Below are 21865 nucleotides of genomic sequence, written 5' to 3' on the forward strand. Positions count from 1 at the left end.
CAGCAGTAACGAGCATTTCATTGTTCACTGAACTGCAGTGATCAAACATTTGGCCAAAGAATGGACCACTATGGATGTTTGTTTCCCTTGCTCTCAATCCTTCTCGTGTGAAACTCAAACTGCATAATAATTGGAAAAGAGCTTATATTTAAATATTTAAAACCAGAAATACCAAACCAAAACAAGACATCGAGGCGATATAAACTGCGCCCTCCTGCGGCTAACAAGCGACCACCGTTTGAGCCCTCCGAGTCTCCGTACTAAAGAAAACCTGCCTCCCTATGCCTTTATTCGCACACCCATCATCTCTCCTCGCCAAAAAACACAGAACGGACAGATGAAAATACACGGCAAAATATTTAGTATCATCACTGGAGTGTACGCTGCTGTCAAGGGCTCTCAACAACATGGATATATATAATATTCCTGCTATATGGCATAATCCTTTCATCAGTGTGCATTTCTTTGCGAAAAACGAATTAATCGGCGTTGTCTGCAGAAAGAAATAACGCTATCCTTCAAGTAACTCCCTCGTTCTATAGGCATATTATGATACAACTAACTGTATTTAACACAGATGACACATTAACAGTTCTTCTGAAATAGACAGTCAGCTGAAGTGAATACAACAAAGATGAATCCTTTATAGAGGAGCTCCCTAGCTTTCAAAGGATCAAGGTAAGAAATTGCATGTTTGTGTTCATGGTTTGCTAAAAAAAAAAAAAACAACTCATCTTTGCATGACTTCATTTGAGCGATGCTCTTTGTTGTTTTTCTGTTATATCACATGCTATCTTTATTGCCTGCCATCTTGATCAAGGCGGAGAGATATTCCACGTACTAGAGATGCTTCCTATACAGTCACAACTCTTGGCCAGATCGCAATACCACAAAATAGGCTTTATTTCATCGACATGAACAGATTTCAGCTCCTCTCAGCAGAGTCGAGTACAGGGATGCTGCTGCTGTGTAATGGTACCCACAGCATCCATGGACAGCATCTTGCCCAGTGTCTCCAGATAGGAAGATGACAGGACATGTGTGATTTTGTGGCCGAAGATCTATGAGCATGGAGAAGAATTCAGATTAACACTTTTTATCTGTATAAATAATGCATTGCAAATGTATTTTGAAAGCATTCATGAAATGCAATTTTTAATCACATATTCTTATTAATAACAAACAACATTATAATACCTATTTATACATTGAAAGAGTGACTTAAGACATGCTTAAAGCCATATTGCATGGCTATATTCTTTCTTAAGCACGGATAGAAACATTTTAAAATCTTATCTTTGGTTACTATTTTTATGAACATTTTTGAATCCATTATATTTGCAGACTTAATGGAAAGTGTTACTGAATATTGTGTGGTAAGCTTTCTAGAGGTGGTTTAGGAATCAAGGCTGGAAGAACTAGAAATTTGTTGAATATTTACAAAAGTTTGGCACATTATATTTCCTATAACCTTTTGGATAGTAAATTATTGAGGAGAGCACATCATGGCACATTAGTCTCATGGCAACTGTTGTTTATGGGGTCCAATTAACATGCAGCTGTTCTCCCTATTTATTTAATTGGTGATTGCAGTATTTCTTGTTAATTGCACTTATTGTAACACTGCATTTTTAAATAAATATCAGATTTGTTTATTGTAAGCTCATACAGTATATGGCACTGAGGCACTTTTTTTCTTTTTTGATGTTTTAAGGGCTTTTAGGATTGTTTGTTTCTCTTGTAAAACAAACCATTTTCTTTCTTTAACCTTTCAGAATCCTTTATTGGGTCTGTTTCTGCTTAACAGTCCCAGTCCCTAACAATAACACACACTTGTCAGTACATATTGACTCTTTAGATTCTGTTTTAATAGGTTTAAGTAGACTAGAATTATTTCCAATTATTCTGATTCGGTTTAAAGGCTATTCCAGTTGTTTTACACTACTGTAACAGTGTTTTGATGGTGAACATAAATATACGCATATCACTGACAGGATGGAAAGTTAAGGTGGGAGTTTGTTGTTTCAGCTCGACTCATTTGCAGTCAGTCACTTTTGCTGTCTTATATGTGCTCCATGATCCTCTAAATGACTTTCTCTCAGCATCTGTATCTGTTCCTCTCTTTCACCCACACAATCTGCTTTTTAAGCTCTCTTTCTACAGCGCAATACTCGAGAGCCCAAGGGCGGATTGTCCGTTGGTCCATTTTACAGTTTGTTTTAAACAGGAGCTGCTCTGTTTGGCTAATCTACCTCCATCCACCAGAAATAAATGACCTTTTGAGTTTGCAGCGATTCCTTTTCTTGCTTGATGGGAATGGTTTTGATTGGAAATTAGGGGCAAATGTATATTGTTTTATTGAACAGTGCAAATTTAGACACTGGATCACTGGTCATACAGCTGAGAAATCATTGGGCGTTGGGATTTGTTGTCATGGGAACAGTAAGACTCCGTGAAACAAAGGTGGCATGAGTTGGACTGCTTTGTTTTAAACACCTGCTTTGTTTGATTTTTGTCTCTTCCTCAAAGTTGAAAGTACATTTTTCTGCACTCATGAGCATGAAAATAACCAATTCTTAATTATATCAGACCAAGTATAGTTGCGTGTGGAAGTACAGAATGTGTTTGTAGTTTATTTCTTAGGGGGGAGTTGCAAGAGTATTTAGGTGAATGGGGATAATCATGTCTAAGTCTATCCAGATGCCAACCTAGAGGTCCATCCAAACGAAGGCTTCAGCTGTGGCAGTTTAATTTGTCTCTTGGCTCGGAGTAGAGTGAGCAGCTGGACTTGAGGCAGGCAAAAGCTGGGGCCACGGTCTGTGGAGCTTACAAACTAACAAAGCTGGAGCGCAGCCACCCAAGACTTCCTTCTGCTTGTTTGTGTGCTGTGATATAGACTGTGTATAGAGACAATGCTGTCTCATAATTAGCCCTTCGGATTTACACTTACCCTTGTGATATTCTGAATTAGATTTCAAACCCTGACAGGACTCAATTATGTAACTGTTTAGTGTTGATGTAAGGTAGCTGAAACTATGTGAAGCTTGAGTTAGAATATTCCACAAGTTGAGCTCAGTCGACTGCGACTACAAAAAAATAATGAGTATAAGACTCATCTCACATTTTCTTAAGGTTACGTTTTTTGGAGGATTTGAAAGCAGAAATTTGACACTGCATTGTTACTGTTAAACTAAAACTAGTAAAATGATTTCCATATATGTGTGTATATTAGGGCTGTAGCTATCGAATATTTTAGTAATCGAGTATTCTATCAAAAATTCCATTGATTAATCGAGTAATCGGATAAAATGTGTTTTTGTGTAATGTGTTTTTGCTTAAAGTGCAATATTAATTATGCAAGAGAAATTAAGACTCCTGTGTCTCTTAAAATTAACAACTAAGTTTCCTTTTTTAGAAAATTTTTATTTTTATTTTTTAAAGGCATAGAATGCAATGCATACATCAAAAATAAACATTAAATTATTACCCATTGTTTCTCTGTCTGTACTTGTACTGTGAACAATGACAATAAAGTTGACAGATGAATTAAGTGCATTTAAGTGCCATTCAGTTGGGGTTTTAAATAAAGCATTTTCTGAGATGCACATTAAACATTAAACACATAAAACATTAATTTAATTTATCTTTTAATTATTGAAAATTAAGCAAACTTAACTTTTTGGGTAAACAAAGGGGATTTACTATTAAAAATAAAACATGGAAGAAATGTTGTGTGATTAAACCTTAAAAATCTTTTTTTAGTAGTAGGCTGTGTACATTCTGCTGAACAATAGTAATACATCTCTGGCAAATACTTGATTTAAACTAAACAGGACTTTTATTTTGACGGGTTGACGTACCTTTACAGTTCTGTGTATGTGATGTGACACTAGTTTTACTCAAATCAAACGGTCAAATGCTCATGAAGTGACTGTCAGAGCAGTTCTGGAGATGTTGTTCATGTGTTCACGTCCTTATTTAGTGAGACAGCAGATGCTGAAATCACCGCGAGCGTCACGCGTGCTTCAGTGTGTGTGATAAAGGAAGACGCGCTTCTGCTCCATTCATTAACACAGACTGTCCTGGCTTAATATTTACAGATATTAGCCCATATCGTGATTTGATGTAAGTGCAATGACCTATTTTTGATTAATTCATTCCAAATTTGGCAAATTCCGTGCCATTCCGCTTTAAACTGTAAATTCCATTTTTATGACTGCAATTCCCTCAGTGTTTTCTACATCGCGGAAATCACAGGGCCCTAGTTTTGGTATGCCTGCTTTATCTTGCAATGGACACATGCCACGACAACTCTTTACGTTTGCCCGCGCCCTCAAATCAAAACACTGCTGACTACTTGCAGTATGCCATTTCGGACGCAGCGCTTGTGTCTCCTTCCGCTTTGTGGGTGACGTAAACACGTTGTGTCACATTGAAAAAATCATTGTGAAAGAACCTGACGTGAGATTTAAAATAAATTAAAAGAGGCTTCGAGGCAGAGGAATTTGCCTCGATCATTTTTTGTAATCTAGTCGCTCGAGTTACTCAAGGAATCATTTCAGCCCTAGTGTATATATATATATATATATATATATATATGTATATATATATATATATATATATATATATATATATATATATATATATATTAGATGGAAAAACTTAGTTAAAATGGACATTTGAAATTAAAAGTTGAAATACAACTAAAATAGAAAATACATTAAAGCTAAATAGAAATATTAAAATACTAATAAAACATTGAAAAAACAACATAAATACTGAAACTCAAACTAAAATTTTAATGAACACTAATATGAAATATGAATTTGAATTGATTCAATATAAATATGAATCAAATATAATACTGATAAATATTACATTAGTATATAAATAATGCAAACAAAAATGATGTGAAGCGCTTAGATTAATTCCTGTGTATTATTTCATCTATAAAGTGAATATTTGTATGTTTACGGATTGGCTCCAATTACCTCCATTACAAGTTCCTTGCTGTAACCCAATATTTTACTTGTTTTGTTGTTGTTTTCAAGAAAAAAGAGGCACAGATTTTTTTTTTTGTAGCAATTAACTCGTTTTGAACATGGAATATTTATTTAATTTTGTTAAGCTGCAATGATGAAATATTACATGGTTTTAACTGCAGTATTAATGACATATTAGTATCATATTATATCCATTTTTCAGACCTCTCATATTCTCGCATAGTCAAGCTATTGTAGACAGGTAACACAACACAACACATGATCTTGTAAGTGATGTTTACATCACAGGAGTGAGTTGAATGTGTTTTGAAAAGTGTAGGCTACACTCGTGAGATTGAAAGCGTAGCTGAGTGGGTCTTCAAGCAGAGTACCATTCAGTATAATCTGAAATGGATGTCACGTTTGCATCCCACTGAACAGGTGCTGGCCACAGATTTCCAGCCAGAGAAGGATGGAAGCCTGCAGGCAGAAAAGCACACTTTTAATGTGGAAAAATCGTCTTAGGTTAAGGAATTTTAGGTGGATATTTTCAAGATGTGGGCTCTTAGCTGCCTCCCACTCAATATGAAGCATCTAATTAAGCTCATTTGAATCTTTAGCGATTAGTGGGTGGGGTTTTCTTCTGGGATGTTTTGCTGAGTCTGACTTTGTAACCCAATAACGAAGCTTGACAGCTTTAACTAGAGTATTGCCAAAGCTGTTTGAAGCTTATGCAAAATAACTTATGCCTGTATTATCTTTCTTTTTAAAGAAAATTGATTAAGGGTTCCTCAGTGATTTTAGTTTTTGCGTTTTAGTAGTACCTGTGAACGATGCTTTGTTCTGTTGTGTATTTTTTCCTCTAGCCTCTAGTGCAGTTAATATAAAAAAGACTAGAAATGTAAAGCAGGCAGTGTTTTGTTGGGAGAGTGTAGATATTTTTCCTAAGCACTCTGCCTGTCTGCCATTGGTCAGTGAAACAGAAACCCGCCCCCAAACTCACACCATTGGTTGAGAGGTGTTGACTTGATCAGATGCTCAAATGAATATATCTGTGTAACACCCAATGTTATACTTTAGATAGAAGCGATCATTTTTAAATTAAACAAATAATAACATAATCGTAAATTGCAGAACACTTAAGACTATTAGACAATTTTACTTGTCAATACAGAGTAATATACACAACTCATATTAGTGGCAAACTGGCAACATGCCAATAACCTTGATTAACGAAGGTCTTTATGTCCCAGATCCATATATTTCTGTAACGAATATCAATATCTCAGTCTGATTCATTAAGATTTTATTAAGAGTCAAATTTAAAGTCGTAAAAAGTCAACCTCCTCTGTTTTTAACACCTCTCCAGATATGAACAGGTTGAAATGCTCTTTACATTAATAGAAGTGTATGTGTTTTATGAAGTGGCATGTAGTGTATGTTGTTTGTAGAGGTTTAGGGATGTGTGCCAGTGTGAGGTGAGTGGTGTCATGTCCACACGGAGGCTGGGATTCAGAATAATGAAATGATAGCCAGAGGCCAGTGACTCTCAGCTCGACTCTCTTCACTTCTGCCATGAGTGTTTATCAACTCTTTAGTCCTGCAAGGGTATGACATGTCATGCCACTGACCCCTCTATCTATCCTCACATCCATGTGGCAGTGCTGGGAAGTGAGTGAGTGGATGCCATCCCCCTTTTTTGTTTGGCCTTCCACAAAAAAAATAAAAATAAAAATGAATAAATATAAATAAATAAATAAATAAACATAATAAAAAATTGCAGTATATAATACAGTCTATAATTAAGAATAAGACCATAGTGTGACAAATTTTATTTGTTTATAGTGTGAAATGCCAAATAGTGTATCATATTATACTCCTGGTGTAATGTCACACCGTATTATGTTGCTTGCTGTTGGAACAGTCTGTAGCCTAATTGAAATCAACTACCATTCTTAAAGCATGTCCCCTTTCATAGAGCAACAATGCTTTTAATGTACCAGTTTCAACACAGAGAGGGTAGAAACATGTTTTGATGTTTATTTCGAAAATCTCAATAGAAATGTGTGAACCCTTAGGGGAATATCAGTTTCAGATAAAAAATCCTAAAGATATCTGAGCGTCTATAGACAGCAACGCAACTACCACACATTCAAGGCTCAGAAAGATAGTAAGGACATTGTTACAAAAGTCTTAAGTCTTGGGTCTAGTCTTAGCTCTACAATTGGTCCTGTGGGTTTGGAACAATATGAAGGTGAGAAATTAATGACATATTTTTTTATTTTTGGGTGAACTAACCTTTTAAAATTCAGGTGGAATACTTTTTTGTGGTCTGAAAAAATGTTTTTGGTTAAAAAAAAAACAGGTTTCTATATTATTCTCAAATATGCATAAAAATGTGTTGAACATACAAATGGTAAATTATATATATCTTTATAAAATTATCTGCCAATATCTTGCAGCTATAGGATTTGGAGCAAAGCAACTATAATGTAATTAGTTATATTCACACTTCACTAGTTCATACATGCCTTCAAGTATGATAAGTTTCACACTCTTTGGTGTGAGATATTGCTTGGCTTGTTGCTGGGCTCAGAGTAAATTTCAGACTCAAAAAAAAAGTGTGTATGCTAGTGTTAAGAGGAAATGAGTGATTGCCATTCCTTACAAATATATATTGTTTGAATATTCACACATTTATGGTGTCCATGTCAATTCATTTGTAGAATTTATAGCTAATTGACAATAGATGTTTGACGGGGTGCCAGTAAATACTGTTTTCAGTATACTCAACTTTCTATCAAATTGGTTTAATTTTGCTTGTAGGGAATTTACTCGTGAACTTTGCACATAGTAGTTATTGTATGAAATTAGCTGTTTTTTTAGTGACAGTCCATAAATGTTTTCTGTTATTAAGTCACTGGGTTTTGAGCTCAAATTTCAGTCTGTGAAGAAATGATCCGTCTTGACTGAGTCATCTACTCAAGTCTAAATCAATTTGCAAATAATGGCACTCAAGTTAAATTTAACCCCGAGTTCTCGTCTCGACATCCCCAATAAATATAATGTTGTGTGGTGGCAGTTCTCCTAATGGAAGATCATTTCAAAATGATTGTAAAAGCCAAAATGTGCAATGATTGTAGTTCCCTATTTTCAGATAAAATATGCTCAGATAACCCTACCCATTACCTATTTCTTTGGATTTATAATTTGGGTAGTTTTCCAGAAGTAAAGCATTGGAGAAATCCCTTTTCAGTCATTTTGCCCTTGATACGGAGCTGATGATTTACACTGATCATAGTGCAGCTGACAGTCGCAGTCCCTCACACATGTATGATGAAGTTTCCTGTCTGTTGAGTGTCTCACTTGGTGCTGCCACCCTATTAAACATGCTCTTGCTTTTAAACATCAAAGTCAGGGCCTGATTGGCATCTCTAGGCCTAATTAATTTCTCTTAGGAGGAGCTGAATGGGTTGAATCCCCTCATGTCAAGTCTTAGCATGTTGTTTGAAAATGAGCCTGATAAGAGAACGGGAGTTTTTCCATCATGAGGATGAAAAGAGCTCCGAGGTGAATTGTGTTTTCATCTACTGTATTTTGAATGAGAGCAGGAGGGTGGCTATAGGGCTTTTTAATCTTGGTTAGAGACCAAGATGGAAAATGCTTCCAGTAAATAAAGGCACAGCTTGTTGGGTTGGGCCCAGTTTATTATTATTTTATTTTATATTTTTGCATTGTTATAAACACTAAAAAAAAAACATTGTTTGAAAGTTTTTGATTGTAAATAGGTTAGTCTCTTACGTTGAGTTTAAAAAGGAAATGGTTGAAAAATATTCAGTTCAGTTTTAATTTGTTTTTGTCTCTTTAATAATTTTGTTTATTTATTTTTATTTTTTTGTATTAAAAATGTCTAAAAGCAATCTTGGAGTCTAATGTTTTAGCTTTCCTTTCATAGTTTGTTTATAAAAGGTTATTAAAATTAGGAAACTAGCACTTTCTCTAAGAATTAAAATTGAATTGGCATCACCTCCAGCATTTCGGAGACCAATTACATTTTTCAAAAAAAATATGTTTGGTTATGATGAAAATTAGAAGCAACAGGGGAGCACATGAGGATCAGAAAAGTAACTGTACTTTTTCTTTCATTTAATTTGATATCTGTTACTATTTTAGAATTCGTTCAGTTTTTATAGATTCAAAACTGAACTGACTGCTAGCTAACTTGTTCAAGGCTTATTTCTCCAAAAATGTCATTACCGTCAAGAACACAATATCATGTTTTTATTCCAAGAAATGTGACCTTTCAAAGAGTTCCCAATTGAAGAATCACCCAAATGCATTATGGCACATTAGTGTTAATCAAATACAGCTCTCAATACAATCTGTCGTCTGACCAGAACCAGAATCTCTGGTTCCCGAGCCATTAAATCGCACATTTATGCCTCCATCTAGCTAGGCAGTTTGTAAACAGATGACTGATGAGTCTTTTGTGTACCGCAGCCATTAATGTCATTTTGAATTATGGAGAAACTGGAGAGGCTGCCCACCTAAATCTTCCAGGACTCTGCAGATTGTCCATTTTAATGTCACAATCACGCATGGAAGTTAAAACTGTGTGCGAAAGAGAGCATGAGAGAGTGATTAATACATTGTTGGAAAGTGCTTTATGCTGTGGGAGATGGCTGGATCTGTCATTTCCTGATGCAGATGTGCTTTTTGAAGCACAAGAAAACCCTCCCACTCCACCAGATGTTTCTTTATTGAGTCACTCGTGCTGTGCTTCACCTGTTTCTTTTCCCATTCTAGCTGTTGCTTTGTCGCTTTGTCTTCAGGAAGGACACGGTACAATTGCCACAAATTATTTTCCTTCAAATCATGAATAACAGCCTTGAATGATTATTCAGTGTTTAATTGGTGGCCTTCAAGCTGTCCTTCTGCTCCCATAAAACTGTTTATGAAAACTAGACTATGGTGCAAAATGACACACTCAAACGTTTGGGGTTGGTTTTCTATTTTAATACATTTAAATATATATGAAATTCTGAAATTTCAGCATACACTACTCCAGTCAGTGTCATATGATCGTTCAGAAGTCATTCTAATATACTGCTTTATTAATATATATATATATATTTATCTTACTGATCACAAACTGAAAGGTCTTGTATATTTGCCATTATATCATAATGTAGTAAAAATAATAAAAATATGCTCCGTGAAATATTTTGACTGTCACTTAAGCATAGATCGTTATAATATAGCTCAGCAAACTTGCTAAATAACACTGTAAGTTCAATTTAAAATAAATGTTTTATACCCATGTACTGCAAAAACTTAAATCACTTCTTTTTACTGTTTAGTTTACATTTGATTATTTAGTGAATGTTATGTTGAAGGCCAGCATGAATAATGCAAACCAAGAAAGTGCCCCTGTTCGGTTTGTTGGTTATAAAAAATTAAGCATATAGAAGTTGTTGCCAGTTTATTTGATGGATTCCTTTGTGTCGATGTAAAACCTTGCTTTTTTCCCCCCATTAGTTTATGACATAGGTGGGATGTAAAATATTCATTAGCCTCTATTTCTGGCTAATTCTGTTATGGGTCAGTCTGAGCAGCTTGAGTTTGTGCTATAGTATCAGTCTTTTAGTTTATTAAGTTTGTGTAATGTGGGAAAGTATGTGATTCAGGGGCTTGGCTTATTATTGATCCTGACTTTATTGAGACCAAATTGCTAACTTCTGGAGTGTTCAAAAATATAACCTCATTAACATTGGCTTTGAGAACCAGTGCATGCATAGTAAGTCCCTCTTTGAGAGCATGAATAATATTACAGTTAAGTGGATATACTAAATTAATGAGCACAGTCCTGTGGAAATTATTTTAAGGTATCTGGAAGTGTTCCATTTACTGAAGAATTGATTAGATAGCATTTGAAAAGAGTAGCTGGTTTGATATCGTCTTATTAATTAATTTTATTGTTATTCTATATTGCCTTTTTCCAAAAGGCCTTTTTAAATTTAGTTATAAAGTCCTTTGATAAAAAGCTTTGTACTGTCTGATGGCTAAGAAGTGACACTAAGGAAATGATGTGTGGTAAGAACTTTGGAGGAAGTCTTTTTGCTCAAAATTTTGCCACAGGGGTCTTCTTCTTCTACAAGGCCTTTGGAGCTGTGATGAATATTTTAGAAGCCTTTGTATTGGGACTTCGCCATAAAATATATTCTTTGAGACAAACTTCTAGTTCATAGAAGAGAGTAAAGTTTAAGAAGAAACTGATGACAGCAAAAGCAAAGACAAGGAGTTTACAAATGCGATTTTGAGAGAAGACCATATTTCAGTGGAGTAGCAACTTAGAGTGACCTCAGTCTTATTGGGTTAGTGTTATATTGATGTCCTATATTAAGGGCTGAAACATCCACCCACAGCTCCAGTTCCAGAAAAAGATACACACTGCAGGATTTGCAGCCTCCATTGGTTTTCCATGGCAGTCAACCTGAATGATCACAGGAAATGTGATAATTAGAGGGAACCATGAGTGAGGTTGAGAGACTGATTTCAGGCGAACAATAACTGAATGATGTACTGATGCGAGTGTGCAACCACTGTTGCTTTCTGTTCCATATATATCAAAGCAGCAAACAGTTCTTTTAAATTGTAATAATATTTCACAATATTACTGTTTTTACTATATTTTTTGATCAAATAATTACAGCCTTGGTAAGCACAAGAGACAAAAACATTACAAAAACCTTGCCTACCCTAAACTTTTGAACGGTGTCTAGGAATGTATTTGTAATACTCACCTGCAAGAAAAGGTGAAATGTTGTAGACTTGTGAAAGGGAATATACAGTATGTGTAACAGTAAATAATTAATGATGCTAGATGTTGGAATCTATAGATATATGTAGCTAAACAAACCCTTTCTCACCCACCTGTCGTTCCAAACCTGTAAAACCTTCGTTCATCTTCAGAAGACAAATGAATATATTTTTGATGAAATCTGAGACCTTTCTGATGCAGCATAGACACCAATGGACACCACCGCAGCTGACAGAGAAGAGAAAAAATAGTTGAATAAAATCTTTAATTTTGTTTTCTTTCTGCACAAAAAGTATTCTCGTAGCCACTGATGTCACTTGGACGATTTTAACAGTTAGAGTGTTTTCAGCATGTTTATTTTGATATAAAAAAAAATATGGCATGCAGTTGCATCAAACAATGGTATAAACATCATTTAATGTAAATTGTGATAATCGTAATTAATAATTGAACTTACAATTTCAAGAGAATAATCGACAGTCATGATTTTTGTCATAATCGTGCAGTCCTAAGTTTAAGCCTCATATACTCGCTGACAATCTGGGGAAGTCATGGCCTAATGGATAGAGAGTCGGACTAGTAACCCAAATGTTGTGGGTTCGAGGCTCGACCGGCATGGATTGTAGGTGGGGGGAGTGAATGCTCCCCGGGCGCCACAGCAAAAAATGGCTGCCCACTGCTCCGTGTGTGTGTTCACAGTGAGTGTGTTCACTGCTGTGTGTGTGCACTTTGGATGGGATAAATGCAGAGCACTAATTTAGAGTATGGGTCACGTCACTTTTTTTTAAATCTACAAAACATTAGCAGTCCAGAAGAAGGTTCTTCATGTTTTTCGATGAAATAAAGGAATTCAGATGCTTCTTTAGAGTCTCTCTCTTTGCTGTTGTTGTCTTCCTTTTGTCTGTTGACTCCTTGCACCTCATTTCCCTTTTTGTGACAGACCGCCCCCCCCCCCCCCCCACACACACACCCACACCCCGGTCATCTTTTATACTTATTTTGTATCTTACCTCTTCTCCCACCTCTCAGTAGCACTATTTTAGGCTTGTTCCTGTGTCTGTGACTGCCGGTGTGATTCATTATGGGGGTTGGTGAGTGTTGAGCGATTTCCTAAAGGAGCTCAAACCAGGCTGAGCCGTGTGAACTGTGTCAGACAGTGTTTTTTTTTCTCCCTGGCGCTGATGATGGGTATTGCAGTGGAGGCACACGTTGCAGTGGGAGAGAGTGCAGGCAAGGTGTAGTTACAGGCCCAGTCTCTGCAGGTGTTGTGATATTCCAATATCCTATACAGTACTTCCTCCTCCACATGGTCAGCCTGTGAGTTAGCGCTTACAAGCTGCCGAACTGCCGTGAGGGAGCTTTGAACAGCTGGCCATGTGTGAAATCAAGAGGCTTTCCCATCCAGTTTCATCCAGTGATCACGCCAGGAGAGAGTGAGATGGAGAAATTAGCCGCAGGTCTCTGACTTCAGGCTGTAGTCTGTTGATTCGTAAACTTCCTTGCCTTTGGCCTCTTACACTTCGGGTTGATTGGAAAATCCTGTCAACATTTTAATTGGGCACAGCAAGACTTGGATAGCTATTAAGTGTTTTCTAGTTTATCCCAATTAAACCTGGAGAAAGCCGGAGTTATATTGTTGCTGTGTAAATTACATCGTCTTTAATAGGTTTTTCTTACATTAATTTTTTCTTCACATGGTTAATGGGGCTTTGAAAGACACTTCAGACTTTCTTTATCAATATTATGCAGAACAATGATGTGAAAAAGACATTTTATGGTAAAGATCATCTTCAGTTAATTGTATTCTCTTTTTAAATGCGTATGAATAATAATTGCCGTACAAAGCAAAGTCTTATTCTATAATTAAAGTGTGGCATAACCCTAGTGTCAGTCCAACTTAAATAATGTACTCACGAATGCTATTGTTCGTTTGATAAGTGATTAATGATTAAAATCAGTGTTTCACAGCTGGTGGGTCTCTTCCAGCTGTGAACAGCAAGAAAAAGAAATTAATGCGAATAATGAAATGCAGCTAACTATATAGAAACATATCACTAAAATAGCAAAATCAATCTGTTTTCCAAAATGTTTATTGACAAAAATAGACAAAATTAGCTTTGGTTAAACCATGAACTTAATATTAATATTACTGTTAATATCAGTGTTTGACCAAAGACATTTGTGTTCAAAAGTTCGAAAGTTTAGCGTTAGAGAAATGTTGTCTATTTTTAAAATATAATGTATCACTGTTTTACAGGTATTAAGGTTTACATTTATTTTATATATATTTGTTTTGATATAATTTTGCTCATTTTGTGTTGAAAATTGCTTTTTTTTTTTTACTTTTGATAAACATAATGCATCCTTGCAAAATAAACAATAAATAAATACAAATCTATTTTTTATATTAATAAAAAAATATAATTAATAAAGAAAAAAAAAAACTTTTGAACAGTAGTGTAGCATGTTGCATTGCCTCTGCATTATAGAATCTGGGTGCTAAGCACATCCAGGATTTCTAAGTTATGTAAATGCTATAAATGAATTAGGCTATGTTACATTCAAGCGCACAAATTATTATCACATCTACTTACTGCAGTTTTAGCACAGTTGTAGGGAAGCTGCTCTGACATTGTATTAACATAATTAGTGTTTGATTAAACATTAATTAATTGTCTGCTGCAATAGAGAGCATTTACACCTAACAATACACAATGCTTTAGCTTAATGCTTTGTCTTTAGGCCTGATGAGCATCTGAAATTTGATCTCACCAGTGAAATAAAAAATGCACAGGAGTCTAATATAACTCCCCTCCTTTTTTCCCGTAGGTGATATTAGTAAATTGCAGTCCGGGAGGTTTCAGCGGTGCGGAGAGGTGACGTTGACCGGATGTGTGTAGCGGAGCGTGCCGTGTGGCTTTGACCATGAGCCGGCTGATGTTGGGCCGGACCCTGGAGCGGATCTGCAAGGCTGTGCTGTTGCTCTGCCTGGTGCACTTCCTCATCATGATGATCCTCTACTTCGATGTCTACAGCCAGCGCTTCGACATCTTCAGCCGTTTCAACAATGGCCGTGGAGCGAACAGCTCACGAGGACCGCACCACTACTATTATAATTTCTCCAGCGGAAGGCCCAACACTACCTTTGCAAGCTACCTGGCTACAGCTGACCATCTTCTGCCCAGCACCAAGCCAGAGGTCAACCACACACCGCCAACCCCTAAGCCATTACCACCATGTCCGGAAGCACCTCCTGGCCTGGGTAAGTTGTTGTGGGCTGTTGGTGTGGGCTGCACATTGACTCGAAATAGAATCAAAATTGTGACAAAATTTTGGCTATTAAACTACACACTAATCACTACAACTCTAAATTTTGTTTTCTACCAAAATGAGGATATAATTGAACCACCCACATATATGTGAAAGTGAAAAAATTATGACAATATTATAATAAAAACTTAATAAATATCTGATAGTGTCATAATAATAATATCAGTAAGAATAATGAGAAAGTCTCTTTATAACAATGAAAAAAATATTTTCTTATCAATTGAAACTCTGCTGTAGATTCCTTAGGCCTTATAGCTCTGAGTGTGATTGAAAAAAAAATAAAATAAATAATAATAATAATAATACATAGAGATGCGCAATATTTGATTTTTGCATATTTACTTATGTTTCGAAAACAACAAGTCTCTCCAGTGCAGAGATTATAAAAAAATAAATATATTATTCACTAATGAATAAATCTTTATACAGGGTATACAGTTATTTAGCCTTATTTACAAGTGTCATGTTTGTGATTTTTATTCATGTAAGCTATAGCTTCTGACTTTTAACAAAACTTACTTATGATTTTATGACATTAATCACTGCCTTATTTATGCAATATTATAGGGGTCATATGACGATTCTAAAAAGAACATTATTTTGTGTATTTGGTGTAATGCAATGTGTTTATGTGGTTTAAGGTTAAAAAACATTATTTTCCACATAATGTACATTATTGTTGCTCCTCTATGCCCCGCCTTTCTTAAACGTGTCCATTTTTACAAAGCTCATCGTTCTGAAAAGCGAGGTCTACTCTGATTGGCCATCTTTCCAGTGTGCTGTGATTGGCTGAATACCTCAAGCATATGATGGAAATGTTACGCCCCTCACCATACTGTGATGCTGTCTCCCGGCATGAAAAGACAAAACCAATAAAACCCATTACAAACGATGCATTTGTTGCATCCAGTAGGGACATAATTACTGATTATAATGACTTAAACTGTGTTTTTACGCATTGTGGTGCGCTGCATAAACATTAACATCTGCATGAATTAATTAATTTTTACTATTATTGTGTCTTGCATACACATATGCTCAGCCCTTTCAAGGGCTTATAAGACACCATCAATTTACTTAACAAAAAAAACAGTTGCCAAACAGTTGGCACAATTTACAGAAATGAATACACATTTATCTGAATAAATAAGTCTGCTGTTTCCTCCAGGTTTTAAAGACAAAGGTAACTAACTTATACACATCGAAATGAAACAACCATTTCATCTTATCATCATCCGTGCTCCAGAACAATTCAGGATTTTGAGCAAACATCTCATTAAACACAGATATTTTGAATTCATCATATAAAGTACAACACAACAGAAAATGACTTTCACTTTCACTGTACGCAGCTGAACAATAAGAGATCTTTGATTTCTAGTTAAATTTGCTCCAACATAAAATTCAGTCTTAAACTGCTCTTTTATCTGAATATAGATCCATAGCTTTGGTTTTGCCACTATGCCATTCTGCCAGTTTTCTTCAAATATTGTCATTAATTTGATTTTGATTTTGTTAACGCTATATGTTAGATCGTTATGAAACATATATCTTCATTTGTGTCTGTCTTTATAAATAAACCACGGATTTGAGTTTTAAACAAATACATTCTCATCTAAAATACTTTTAAAACTACATTCCATGACATAATAACATAATATTTGTAAAAAATGATGTGAATATATGGTGGTTGAAATAAAATGCTGTATGAACTCAGCCAATCAGCATGTTCAGTGCCCAAGTCCCACCCCCGAAAGTTCCGGACCTTTGAAAAAGTACTAACTTGCAACAGAGACAATTTATAAGAGACATGCCACTTCCTCAATCCTCAATACAACTATATAAGGAAAACCCGTAACGGCAAAGATCGCGGTTGTATGAACATGTCACACCCCACCCGCTGAAAAGCCAATCATCCGCTTTTAACAGTCAAGCCGGGAAACATTCATGAGTAGTAAAAGTATAACCTGTGGGGAAGAAGGCGTTTTAAACCTTATTTTGGGGCAGAGTCATCAACATTTTCCAGCGATTTTTATTATATTTCATTGCTGTTTCTATACATGTAGTTTTTATGTGCCGGTGACCAGTGAAAGTGCAGTTCTGACTCTATGCCCATTCATTTAGATAGGAGCCTGGTCTAGTTTGTCTGAAATAGCTGCCAGGAGGCGTTGTCAAGATGGCGGCCGAGTGGCACGACTTGCCTAAAAGAACTTTGCTTGCAAGCAGGGACTTTCTGAGGGGCAAATTTTTACTCGGTACTTTATTTAGATCCTGGTTCCTGCAGTGGAAACACACAGTGTCCTGACCCAAAGTCCCTAGTTCCTGGGGAAAATTCCTGCAGTGGAAACTGAGCTTTAGACAAGAACCTCTTGGCAGGGTTCTAGATCAGGCTTCCTTGTTGGAACTTCTTATAAGTAAGAACAAAATCCCTTAATTACTACAGTGATTGAACATTCAGTTGTGCAAAGAAAAAATAATAATATGAATAATATGACACAGTAACACATGGAAGGCACTCAAACCTCAAACCTCTCAATTAGTGGTCTGAACAGTTGAAATCTAGGAAGCAGAAGTTCACTGGTGTGTTATAAGAGACGTGGGCAGGACCCCAGCCAATGTTCCCCATCTCAGAGCCATAATGGATTCTCTGCAGACTTCAATTACTGTAAAAGCCGTTGTCTCGCTCTGTTTTCCGAACTGACTGGAGAGTTAAAATGGATTTAACATCAGCATGTACTTCAGCGCACTTATATTTCATCCGCCGATCCGCTTTATTACCAGTCTCTTACGCAGTGCGTGACGTGTTCAGAGAAAATTACCTGTGTGCATGACTAACAGGACTGTACCAATTTACTGTCTTATTACTGTGTCAATCTATCCTTGTTCACTTAAAAAATATATATTTGGAGAAAGGTACAGAACTACTTTATGGCACGTCTTCCTAAGTATGATTATTATGCAACAGGAAGTCAGAGCCCTGTGCGTAAGGCGAAATACCTCTTCCAGAGTAATATACCATATCTGCATGAAAAAACTCTCATTAATTACAGTGTCATTGCACTGCATTTTCTAGCTCATAATAGGGCAAACCTTCATAATGAATGTGCAGCAGCGCTATTTGATATGCCTGCAAGCAGTGGGCCTTTGCCACCCATATCCTTCTAATGAGTTTAAAGCAGAACTCTGGAGGGAGTTGAGCTGTGTCATATGACTCGTCTAGCCTGCTCAGGGGTCTCTCTTCCTTCGTTTTTATACATTTTCATGCCTACCATCTGGAGTAATGACAGAAACCCAAGATGGCCATCTCAAAACTTGTTATTTTTATACTCAGGGCTCAAAATGCTGGGAGAATTTGATCGATGTCTTTGGGGGATCTTCATGAAATCAGATTTTGCCTCATCCGTGAGGCAGTGTAGAATCTGTCATTGACTGAAACTTTGACAGGAAGTGTTCAAATGAAAACGCTCTGCTGTTTCCACAGCTTTTTTGCGCCCCTTTTCCTGTCCTCTAGCTGCTGGAAGTACAAAGGACCCTGTGTCGACCACCGTTTTCAAAGAAATCCATTGTTTTCAGATGCTTCAGCTGTTAAAGTGTGGAATAGGCTGTTTACGAGACCATCCAAGCCTCTGGAGTTGAAAGCCACATTTTAGTTTGTCGTTGGCAATGCTGCTTAGTCTTCAGTATGCCTCTGTAATGCAAATTTGATGTTTGCTGTCAAGCCAAGACAAGTGCGTCTACATAAACGCTTGCTCTTTGGCGATTAGAAAACTGTAAACGTTTTGAAAAATCGTCTTGATTGAGGTGGCATTAAGCCGTTATTAGCCCAAAGAGATTTTGCAAATGAACATTGATTGGATTTGGTGCACCCTTTCCATCATCCTGTTTACAAGAGCTGACCTGTTAATGTTGGTTTAGAGAGACTCTAATGTAATTGAGGCGTGTAAGAAGCAGACGTTTCCTGAAAGATTTTCTATGCTGGTCCCAGGTGCTTGTAGAACACGGATCTTATTGCGGCAGAGGCCTGCGGGGAAAACCCAAGATCTGTGGTAGATTGCATCCCAGCTGGCAGGTGTGGTTTGTGGCTGGTGATGACTCACTGGTGCTGTCTTCCTGGAGGGGAGCTGTGTCAGCACGGCAGCCACCACATAAACGGCAGGAGGCTTTCCGCGTTATAATCACTCACGAGCAATTAAATCATTAAAAATAGCCAACAACATGGTATCACGGCAAATAAAAGAGCTTCAACACAGCCGTCGTCTGTATGCATGTACAAATAATTAACTGCACTTGAAGCGTTCATAAAATTAAAAATGAAACCATATATGGCATCATCACGAAGACAAACTATATGTTTATATGTGAAATTCTGCAAGGGACGTCGGATGGCGTCACGTGGGGATGTAATGACGTGCCATTAAACGATCTTTGTACTGTGACATGTAAAAAGGGAACATGAAAAGAATATTCTAAAAGCAACTCATGCAAACACTTTAATCATAAAATTGTCTTATTTAGGCCATGAGTTTTTCTTTCTTCCGTTGAAAAAAAAAAATCTTCATCCACAACCCAAACGCATGCTATAATGCGCTATCAAGAACATGCCAAGCTAACAGGTGATAACAGTGCTGCCTCCGACATCACAAGCCAAAAACGCCGGTTTCGCTGTCTACACGATAACACTGCAACGAGTTTTTAAAAAATCTTCACCCTGGCAGGAGTTTTCCAAGATGTTCGGTTCCGGTGACCTGGCACTGCATTTGCATGTGGACGAACGTCCAAAACGCATAGAAAAAGCAGGGATTTTAAAAATAACCACGTTCGTGTGGACAGTGCCTTAGAATAAGGTAAATAATTAGATTACTGATGTCCATGTAAACGTAGTCAGTGTTAACTTAAGACCCGACAAACTCAAACTGCACAGACACCAATTAAAATAGACAGACCAAACAAGGATAATTAATAAGTCACAGCTGAACCTAATGATGAAATTAAATCAATAATCATGACAACGGGAAAATAATCATCAAAATAAGTGCACCTGCCAAAGTGAATAGTTCAGTCAGTAACTCATTTAAGCAAATCATAGAGCTAATGTGTTGGGATGCTGTAGCCTGTGGCATTCTGTCCCTCACTGGCCTGGCTCCTCTTCTCTCTGTTGAATCATTTGCTTGCTAGTTGTGTTGTCAGGAGACCATGTGTTAATATTTTACAATAAAGTAATACCACACATATGTATGTCAATGACTGTAAAAGTGCTTAGAAAGCAAATTGTTTGGCATAGAGACAATATAAATTCTACTATTTTGTGAAGTTCGTGAATAGCATCAGGGAGACACAGCTGCAGCTTAATTTTCTGTGCTTTGTTAGTAGTTGGAGAAAATTTTTATATTTGTATTTTTTGGCAAGCAGACTATTTTCTTTCACCAGGGCAAGCAGTATTTCTCTTGGTGTTTCAAGCTGCACTGCTTCTGCACCAGTTGTTGTAAATATTTCAGTAAGGGCAGCCTCAGTCAAGAATCAGTCATGTGTGTAAGATGTGTATATAGACAAATGTATAAAATGATCTTTTAACAGGTACCTTTAAGCAGTATTTGAATTGTTGTCCCACAGTTACCCCATTCAAGATCTTTAAAAATTCACACTTATTAAATTATAAATTTGAGTTCTGAGGTTTTTTTAAGGTGATCCTGTAAGATTTATTGGAACACTACGGCTAAACCTTCTTTAAAGAATCTCGGTTCGGTGACTCTGTCCCTTATGGTTAGTCCTCCAGCCATCCTCCTGGCATTTGATCAGTCTCTTTTAATTGAAGTTCATATTCAGATCTCCCTAATGAACAAATGTCTAAAAGAAGACTTGCTATGAAGTAGTTAAACATCAGCATTTTCCTCTCTAACTTTGCAGCAGTTGTAAAATCTTATAGAAAATTCAATATATAACTTTGACTGAGAAGCAAAATTGTAATAATCTTATGAAGTTGAAGTTTCCATCTACTCTCCATTTTACAAGATATAGTTCTTTAGCAAAAAGCTTTAGCAAGGACACAATGCGCTTTTATTCATCCATTTCAGCCTTGTTTTAAGATGCTTCTTGGGATCATGAATTATTTATGATCATTCTTTGGGTTTTTACTGGATTTCTTGTGCCCTAGTTATAGTTAAACAGCTTTTTTAGTGTTTTTCTAATTCTTTCTTGTCTTTGCACGGGCACCCCAGGGTCTGTAGGGTTCTCTGCTTGAGCAGAAGGTATAAATAGCTCTTTGGCATCACCCTGCCGGGGCCAGGTTCCGCCCCTCACCTACCCTGAATCGCCCGCCTGCTTCCGCCAACACGCTCTCTGAATATTTCGTTTAAGTGTAAGGACACTTAATGTTCCTTGTCTTACAAGAAGAATACCTTCATATATTACTTCTTAATGGCACATTTTTATTCGCAGTTGTGCGGTGGCCTTTATGTATGTGCATTTAAAACAGGCAAAATTGTACATGGTGGCATTTTTGCAGCTTTGGTATGCAAGAGTGAAATATTCAGTGGTATTTTGTCCACTGATTTCATCTCTTGATTCATCACTGTTGACTGCACATTCATCACAGAATAGGATTCGCTCATATGCTCACATCTTATATTTCTCATCAAAAGCTAATTGCTTTCAGCGAGATTGCGTTTTCTCAGATATTTAAGTGACTATTTTTTATCTTGCATTTGAAATGGAGGAAATTGAAATGGAAAAACAT

At 36.6% G+C, this 21865-nt stretch overlaps 1 protein-coding gene across 1 annotated transcript in view; it reads left to right on the forward strand.

Annotated features, from left to right (window-relative positions):
* Positions 1-241: 241 nt before the first annotated feature.
* b4galt2 (UDP-Gal:betaGlcNAc beta 1,4- galactosyltransferase, polypeptide 2) overlaps positions 242-21865 on the forward strand; it is a 96406-nt gene continuing 74782 nt past the window's right edge. Inside the window, exons 1-2 of the mRNA XM_059501649.1 lie at positions 242-678; positions 14632-15064. Of these exons, the coding sequence (XP_059357632.1) occupies positions 14728-15064 (337 nt within the window). The 5' untranslated portion in view covers positions 242-678; positions 14632-14727. The remainder of the gene's footprint in view (positions 679-14631; positions 15065-21865) is intronic.

Source organism: Carassius carassius, chromosome 20 (assembly GCF_963082965.1).
Source record: "Carassius carassius chromosome 20, fCarCar2.1, whole genome shotgun sequence".
Lineage (NCBI taxonomy): Eukaryota > Metazoa > Chordata > Actinopteri > Cypriniformes > Cyprinidae > Carassius > Carassius carassius.